The following is a 9,033-nucleotide window of genomic DNA, read 5'->3' on the forward strand; positions in this document are numbered from 1 at the left end:
TGAGCCATTGCGAGTGAAGCAGTGGCTGTGGCCCAAGAGGACCATGAGGGCAGGTCCCTGGGGAGGCCAGTGTGCCACCCCAGCCCCCTCCAACACAGGAATAGGTTGGATTCCAGCAGGTACCTCACCTTCTACCAGCTGTGAGCATTCTCTGGATCCATGACTTTCCTGTCCTTTCCTCAGCACCGTCATGTGGCCAAGTGAGCACTAGACAGAAGTCCTGCCCCTGCCCGCAGGGCCCACCAGGCCCAATACCAGTGAGCAGAAATGGCCACTCAAATAGATGGAGTTTGCTCCCTGGCTCTTGGTCTGACTCTGTCACTGCTGCTCTTTAGTTGCACTGTCTGTCCTCTGTCCAAGAGCTGGCGCAGCATGGTAATGAGGTGCAGTCTCGGGCTTCTGTCCCTGAGGCATCCAGCCAGGTCCTGGGATCCTGTTTCCTGCATACATTCTCCTTTGAGGACCATGAACTTACAGCATGTCTTCTCTCCACAGTGTTCCCAACTCCTGCCCGGCCAGTCCACGGGGAGCTGGATCCTCCGGCTACCGCTTTGTCCAGAATGTGACCTCAGACCTGCAGTTGGCAGCAGAATTCGCCGCCAAGGCTGCCTCAGAGCAGCAGGCAGACACGTCTGGAGGGGACAGCCCCAAGGTCTCAGCCCTCCTAGTGCATTTGACCCCTGAGGTTATCAGGCGTAGGTGCAGCCGGGCCACACACAGGTGCCCCAGGGACCACAGCGCGGTTGCCTGGGAGGCATGAAAATGGCCCATTTTCATGGGCCTCTGGCCTCTGGCCAGCCTTGTTTCCTATCCAGATAGCACCGTGTGCACATGGGCATGTGCCAAGTCTAGGCGCTGTGGGCACACTCACTCCCGCTCCACACTTCGGACCCCTTCTCCTCATCCTGTCTACTGTTAGCAGAATAGCTTCCGAGCATTAATTGGAGTTTGTGAGACAAATGGCAGGTTCTTTCCTTACAATTTTATGTCTCATTAACTTTTTAAATCAACTTGTAGAGGAGATGAGACATTTCAGAATTAAATTATGATAACCTCATTTTTCCTTCCCATGAGGCAGAAATCGCCATTCCTGATTTAGTGCAGGTGCGGGGATAAAACAGGTAGAGGTCATGGGATGGACTGAATCAGACACGGAGAGCCTCGTGTCCTTATGGGAGGGTTGCTCTGTCAGGAGGTGACCTCTGGGCAGACAGGACTCAGATACGTTTCTCAGGCAAACTTCTGTTGCTTTTCCTCCCTAGGATGAATCAAAGCCGCCGTACTCATACGCTCAGCTGATTGTGCAGGCCATCTCCTCCGCACAGGACAGGCAGCTAACACTAAGCGGCATCTATGCCCACATCACCAAGCATTACCCATATTACAGGACGGCTGACAAAGGCTGGCAGGTGAGGCTCCAGCTCCAGACACCTGGCTCTCAGGAAACTCAAACCTGACCTCTTCAACAAAGATAAACAGAGAGGCTTTCATTGTATTCCGAGGTGGATCTAAAGTGGGCTCCAGGCCAGTGAGTCTAAGTCGTCTCCCATTTTGGGGACCAGAAACATAAAGGCTGGCATATTTGCATCATGACATATCTGTGCTAACTGTGCATTATAATACTGTGCTGATTTGGAAAGGCACTGCATTCATTACTTACATGTATAAATTGTTTCGTCCTCATACAGGATCGCGAAACCTTTGTCTACAGCAGGCATAATGTGTCGTATGTGTATATTATCTCCATAGGAACTGTTACTTCCCATTTGCTGGGTTTTTTTCCAGTACAAGTTTGGTCTCGGCATATTCCTAGACCATGGGTTATCGTTCTGTTTTGCTTTTTTGTAAAGAATGGTAATGATACTATGTTGAATTTTGATGGGAAATCAGTCACAGTGCCTTGCTCTTCCACATTCAAACACAGTTAACTTGCCAACCTATGAAAAACCTTCCCTGGCATGAACACTGGGTCTTTCCCCTAGCTTTTACATCTGTTGTGTTCGGATTTGGAGTGCATTGGGATCAGTCTATTGGTTTGTTAACGATTGGTGAATATCTGTGCTTTGCCTGCAGAATTCTATCCGACACAACCTCTCTTTGAACCGTTACTTTATTAAAGTCCCCCGTTCTCAGGAGGAACCTGGGAAGGGGTCTTTTTGGCGAATCGACCCTGCCTCAGAGGCCAAACTTGTGGAGCAGGCATTCCGAAAACGGAGACAGCGCGGTGTTTCCTGCTTCCGGACCCCTTTTGGACCTCTGTCATCACGGTAAGCCTCTGCTCTGCTCGCGCCCGCTGGAGGCTGGCCTCCCAGGACATCTACGTAAAACCCTTCACTTTTCTTGTCACGATAATCTCTCAGGACTGATAAATGTGTGAAATAGCAAGGTCAGGAAGCAGACTGCTGGCTGCTCTCTAACATATCCGTTCTTAGAAGCTGAAATGGGTCCCGTCTAGGAACAGCATCTAAGACAGCGATGGGTGTAAGTGCTTACAGCTTACAGCACCTTCCTTGAAGCAGGCTGTGCCACAGGTTTGAGGGACCCAGTCAGTACGCGCCCTCTTCCCCGACGGAGCACTGCTGTGCCCAGGAAGGGATGGATGAGGAGGGAGACTGGGGCCCGGGCGAATGGTAACTAAAGAAGGGGCTTCTGTGGCTTACTGTCCATGTCAGAGAACTGTAGTGCTCCCAGACCTTGTATTGCCCTCTGAGTGCTAGATTCGTCCTAGGGGGACGTTTTTGGGTGTCCTACAAAAGTATGTTTTTTAACATACAGGTCACTTTGGTGGGGGACTAACTGGTCCCTCTCAGGAAGTAAATGCTCCACGTGGGATGGCAGCTCTGGTGGGGAAGCCATAATGATGCAGGCCATTGTTTGGTGGGGTTTTATCTGTTAGGCTTGTGCTACATTTATTGGGTGGTAAGTTGAGGCAGTGGGAATGTTCATGTTGGAAATTCCTCATGAGGACAGAGAGGCTTCAGGAAAGGTTGGGCAGAGGTGACATGTGGGGCATGGGCAGTAATATGTTTCATGTTTGTTAAACACTCTTTTCATTTATTACATTTACTTACTACCATGGCCATTTCTCTCCCTTTTCTGTGTAGGAGTGCTCCAGCCTCACCCACTCACCCTGGGCTAATGTCCCCTCGTTCTAGTGGCCTGCAGACTCCAGAGTGCCTGTCTCGGGAGGGCTCACCCATTCCACATGACCCTGACTTTGGGTCAAAGTTAGCTTCTGTTCCAGAGTATCGCTATTCCCAAAGTGCACCTGGTAAGAAGGCTTTTTCTCTTACGGCTGTGGCAGAATTCAGAACTGTGCCAGAAGGAGATGTCCGAGTCACCATTGACGTGCTCCTTCCTTGCTCCTCTGTGCAGGCTCTCCCGTCAGTGCCCAGCCAGTGATCATGGCTGTGCCTCCCCGACCTCCCAGTTTAGTGGCCAAGCCCGTTGCCTACATGCCTGCCTCAATAGTGACAGCTCAGCAGCCCTCTGGCCACGCCATCCACGTGGTGCAGCAGGCCCCACCTGTCACCATGCTCAGGGTGGTCACCACCTCCGCCAGCTCTGCCAACGGATACATCCTCACCAGCCAGGCTTCAGCAGGGGGCACCCACGAAGCAGCAGGCACAGCCGTGTTGGACCTGGGCAGTGAGGCCAGAGGTAACGTAGCCCTTCATTCACCTGGCTGCGACTTAGTCAGCTGTCATTGGTCTCCTAGAAGGTAGAGCATCAGCCTGGGCTTCAGGGCCTCAGAGCCAAGCCAGGGACACAGGCTGTCTCTGAAACTGATGGTTCTCAGGCTCTGCCTCTCCCTGCTGCTTGTTGTTGGGGGAGTATGTCCTTCTAAATTAGCACTAATTATCCCTGAAACATGTTTCTCCTTGTGTAATGTGCCTTAGGATGCACAGAGCCTTCAAGGTGACATTGAATTAGGTGTGGGGCCTTCCTAGAATTGGAATCAGGAAGATGATTCCTCTAGAGCCTGGAGGAGTCCTTAGAAGTGACTTAAAGTCAAAAATAGTTACAAAATCCTAAATTAGAAATCCAAATCCCAAGGAATGAATAGAGTAAATATTCAATATGCAACTCATGGTATAAAAGGCCTTTCCTCACAGGAGTACTTTCAAATAGCATCTCCTGCGTGCTATTGGCCACTGTTAAAGGATCTCAGCAGAATGTCTTATTTTAATTCTGTCATAATGACAAATGCTTTTGGTGAAAGAAGGCTAAGTTAAGGCTCCAAACACAAATTATTTCATTCCAAATGATGCATTTTCTTTCTCAGATTAAATTTGGGTTTGTTGGGACCTCCCTGATGGCGCAAGGGGTTAAGTCTCAGTGCTATCAAGCTATCTGCAGCCACTGCAGCATGAATCCAATCCCCGGCCAGGGAGCTGACCCACATGGCACGGCAGACCTCTCCTGTCTCTCCCACTGCTCCCCTCAGCAGTGTATTTCAGTCAATCTGCCTGTTCTGCTCCCCACTCTGTCTCTAGCGAATCTTCTCAGCTCCAGCACCTCTGGCCTACACACCCCAGCTCTCGTGTGTATAAATAAATAAAATAAATCTTTTAAAAATAAGTTGGGGTTTGTTGAAGTTCAAGGTTTAAAATAATTTGTTCTAAGGTTCTGTTAGTCATTTTTATTCTTATTTCAAAACATATTTCATCAGGGGGAATTTTTCTTTTGAGAACCAAAGCTTTTTCCCAGTGTCAGTGCTTAAAAAATACCACAGTTCACTTAGCCCCCGGTAACAGACTTAATGGCAGTGGATGGCTGCTACAGGCCAAGTGTGGTTGTGATACATTTCTGTCCTGCAGGCTTGGAAGAGAAAACCACCATTGCATTCGCCACCATCCCTGCCACCAGCCGGGTTATCCAGACAGTGGCCAGCCAGATGGCCCCAGGAGTCCCCGGACACACAGTCACCATTCTGCAACCAGCCACCCCAGTGACCATCGGGCAGCACCATCTTCCAGTCCGGGCCGTCACGCAGAATGGGAAGCACGCCGTCCCCACTAACAGTTTAGCCGGCAGCGCTTACGGTGAGGCCCTACCGTCCTCAGCTCCCTCTTCTTTAGCTCTGTAGTTAAGTTGGGCTTGGTGCAACATGAAAATGGTCTTCCGTAAAATGTAATACCAGTCAGTGTGTTGAGCTGCTGTGCACCAGGCACTGATGACACTAAGAAAAAGCAAAATCTTCATGTCTCAGATCAGAGAGTGAAGTGAAATAGACAGCACATGTGGGCATAAGGAAAGCATGGACCAGGCATGGGTTTTTCATGGGATGGGTTTCAATTTAATGTGGGATGGCTCAGCGCAGGCGCCACTTGGTATTCCTGCAGCAGGTAAGGGAGGGAGCCCGCAGGGTATTTGGAGGGCTCCAGACACGAAAAGCAATCATATCAGGGGCCTCGAAGCTGTCACATATCCAGCAATTAAAGGAAACCAGGGACGGAACCCCCTCTGGCAGAGGGGAGCCAGGGTCAGGGAAGGGACGGCTCACAGGAGTCACAGTCCATGAGGAAAGGCCTGCCCGAGGTGAGGCTGACTGACTTTAGACAGGGGGCTGGATTCTTTGTCACTTCTTAGTTCTTACAGAGTGATTTTGACCTATTTCAGAATAACCAGTGGGTATCTGGTTGATTTCCCAGTGTAAATCTCTTTTTCCTCTACTCCTAGCCCTCACCAGCCCCCTGCAGCTCCTTGCAGCCCAGGCTAGTTCATCCACTCCAGTGGTGGTCACCCGGGTGTGTGAGGTGGGGCCTGAGGAGCCAGCGGCAGCAGTAGCATCAGCAGTCACCACCACCACCACCCCAGCCACTGCCAGCACCACCTCCACCTCTGCCTCTTCCACCGGGGAGCCCGAGGTCAAGCGGTCCCGAGTGGAGGAGCCCAGTGGAACTGTGACCACGCAGGCTGGGGTAATCACAGCTGCTGGCCCGCAGGCTCCGGGCTCCGGGGAATGAAGTCACCTGCGTGTAGGTGGAGCAGGACGCATGCCGCAAGAATTCTGGAGCTGGATCGCAATGCTGACAGCGCTGCCGCTCCTGGATGTGGGGAGAAAACTCCACGCTGCGGAAGCACGGTGCCAAACAGACAGGATGGCCTCCATCTACCTGCACCTGGACACACTCATCCTCCTTTCCATTCTCTCTCCTGCCCCTGCTCTGGTTCCAAACAAAACATATAAACAAGTTCAGACAGCTGATTGTATGATTCTGGGAATTCTTTGTTTTTATTTCCTTCTCCCTTAGCACACCATCTTCTCTCCCCAGGCCTGTGTCAAGGGCATGGGAGAAGGTCTAGCAGCGTCTCAAGGAATGTATCACAGCAGACCTGGCCACACGCAGAGGCAAAAATCTGGAGCAAACTGCTTCCCTGGGAGGACCAACAGACATACAGCCTGGGACACACGGGCCCTCCGCAAGAAAGGACAGGACCAGGGATAAATCCCCATTTGTGATCAATTTGAACAGGCCAGAGAAAGACAAGAACGGCCGAATTTCAGACTGTTTCATGGTGTTTTCTCCCTAAAAGTGACAGAAAATATTGGCATTAATCAGGGGAGGGGGGTTCAGTTTGGCTTTGCACCCCAAGCGTGTCTTGTTTAAATGTGGAGCCTGGGAGTCACATCAAACTGAGACAAAAAAGGAATCATCTGTCTTTGGGGTTTTCATCTGTGGACGGTGTAACACGTTGGGTCTGGGATTCCTTCAAGAGTAAATCTGCCGCTCTGTCTGTTAACTTCAAGAAAGATTGACGGCTTGAGGCAGAAAACTGTGAAAGAGCAGCTGGGAGCCAGCGTCCCCCCTGCAGTGCTGGCTGTGCCCAGATTGCAGGGCCGTGGAACTGCAGGCTGGTGCTCCTGGTGGCTGAGGGTGGGCAGGGGGACCTTCACACCCATGTTTCTCCCAAAACAGTAGGACCTGCCCCGTGTTCTCTGCTTCTGATGCCCTGGTGCCAGCATACCACTCTCGGGATCCGTGCTGAGTGTCGGCTGCTCATGCCGCTTTCTCATCTGGTTCGTTGTCTTCACCACCCAAAACCCATCTGCTGTTTTAAATTGGAACTAATTCTCCTGCCGGCAGCACCAGTGGCTCTGAGGTAGGTCAGCAGCAGCTGGGAGCAGGCTGTTCTCCCACCCCCAGCTCCTGCTGACTCTGTCGATCTTGTCTCCTGGGGTGGGGGGACCACCTTTGTGCACAGATGCCCAGCACCATCGGCAGCTGTCACCAGGCAAGAGGTGCATGGGACCATCTGATGTGCAGCCCAAGTTGGGGGTCTCACTGCTCCTGGAGAACATTCTCAGGAAATGCTAAGATCACCTCTGTGAAGTTATGGTGCACCTGGCCGGAAGCCTGGGCATTGGTTTGGTGGTGGACACAACTGAAAAACAGCAAGCTGCATGGAGCTCGAGAGTCATAGAGACAATGGTTTTAGCCTCTTACCAGCAAAGCTGCTTCCTCAACCCGAGGGAACCTCAGTCTCGGTAAAATCTGAGGGGAAGGGCACAGGCTGCAAGACCACCCTGGCCAACAGCACTAGCTCAAAACCGGGGGGGGGGGGGGGGGGCCTGGAAGTGAGGTCTGAGACAATCCAGGCCTGACTGGCTCACGTGCAGAGGGACCTGGCTCTAGCCGGAGCTTGAAGAGCAGGGGTGCATGGTGAGCCATCTGACCGCCACAGTTGTCCCCATGCCACTGTCATCTATCACTGCGGGCCAGAGCGGAACGTCCACTGGCATTCCTCCTACCTGCACGGGGACGTTCCTATTCCGGTGTTCCCTAAGCCCCACACCTGTCGTTTCTATGGCACTGAACTTTCAATGGGAAATAAGCTCTTTTCTGGAAGTCTATACCTGTTGCCTTGGGGGAAGTTTCAGAGAAAATGGGCCTGGATGACAATAGACTGGCCTGCCGTTCCGGGCATCATCAGCCACCGTCGGCAATGAGAGGTCACGCTCGGTTCCACATTTACTTTCTGTTATTTTCTATAACCGTTTCTTTGCGATGTGTCTGGTGTGTGCATGGCTGGGAGTGAGCGTGGGAGTGGTGCTGAGGTGGCACATGCAGCTGACCGTGAGTCTCCTCGCAAGGGTTCTGCCTCTGAGGGTCTGAAACTGGCCTGTCAGAGCTACTTGCCTGCCTCCCTTCCTCCCCAGGGCTGTGTGTGGTCTCCTCCGGGCCGGGGTTGGGGGGGTGGGGGGGGGCGGTGTGTGTGCTGTGGACCATCCCCACCGCCTAGGGAAAGCCAGTACCAATCTGTCTGATCTGACCCTTTGCTTTCCTGGAGATGTTTTGGTTTCTGTGTGTTCTCAGTGATGGTCCTGCTGTTTATTCTGGCAGTGATCCAAGCAGAAGGGAGTGGAAGATGTGGGTGAATGGAACTGGAAGCAGAGGACAAACATTGATGGGGTGGCATTCTTCCCAGCGGAGAGCTGCTTCGGGGACTGAGGAGGGACTTGTGGGGAAGCTCAGATTAAGCAGGCAGGGTGTGGAGAGCTGGGCCTTGAGGGACTACCACTCTGGGTTTACAGTCAGCTTCTTGATGGGTTTTGGTCCCGTGACTGGGCAGCTTTCCCAGCTTGTGCCAGAACTTATCCTGAGATTGGTAGCCAGAGGCCCAGGAATGAGCTGTACCCAGGGAGATGCACATAGTAGCCAGATCACCCAGTCCCCTCAGAGCTGACCACAGACAGTCTCCATGGAAGCAAGAACACTAGGCCAGAAACTACCAGAACAGTGGCCTTACAGTCTGGGGGTCCTGTAAACGCTGCAAGTATAGATTGCAGAGGGTAGCTGACCCCAGGTCAGGAGTGAAAATTCAGCCTCAGGAGTGTCATTCAGCCTCAGGTGTCTGAGAACCTTCTCTTTGGTCCCCTGGGGTTTGGCCTCTAGTGTGGTCTTCATGAAGAGATTAGCAGGTGGTAGCTCTGGGAAGGTCTGGTTTCCTGCCTGGTTCTAACGCAGGGCATAAGCCCTGTTGCCACAGCTGTTCCCCTCCATCAGCTCCCTGATCCTCCCACAGAGC

General features: G+C 52.3%; 1 protein-coding gene across 1 annotated transcript in view; it reads left to right on the forward strand.

The window, feature by feature from the left end:
• Positions 1-7,567, forward strand: part of FOXK1 (forkhead box K1) — a 62,899-nt gene extending 55,332 nt beyond the window's left edge. Inside the window, exons 3-9 of the mRNA XM_037507057.2 lie at positions 496-652; positions 1,263-1,409; positions 2,074-2,267; positions 3,105-3,271; positions 3,376-3,660; positions 4,821-5,045; positions 5,683-7,567. Coding sequence (XP_037362954.1) covers positions 496-652; positions 1,263-1,409; positions 2,074-2,267; positions 3,105-3,271; positions 3,376-3,660; positions 4,821-5,045; positions 5,683-5,969 — 1,462 coding nt within the window. The 3' untranslated portion in view covers positions 5,970-7,567. The remainder of the gene's footprint in view (positions 1-495; positions 653-1,262; positions 1,410-2,073; positions 2,268-3,104; positions 3,272-3,375; positions 3,661-4,820; positions 5,046-5,682) is intronic.
• The last annotated feature ends 1,466 nt before the right edge of the window (positions 7,568-9,033 follow it).

This window comes from Talpa occidentalis, unplaced genomic scaffold (genome assembly GCF_014898055.3).
Source record: "Talpa occidentalis isolate TD23 unplaced genomic scaffold, MPIMG_talOcc4v2.1 talOcc4.12, whole genome shotgun sequence".
In the NCBI taxonomy this organism is placed as follows: Eukaryota; Metazoa; Chordata; class Mammalia; order Eulipotyphla; family Talpidae; genus Talpa; species Talpa occidentalis.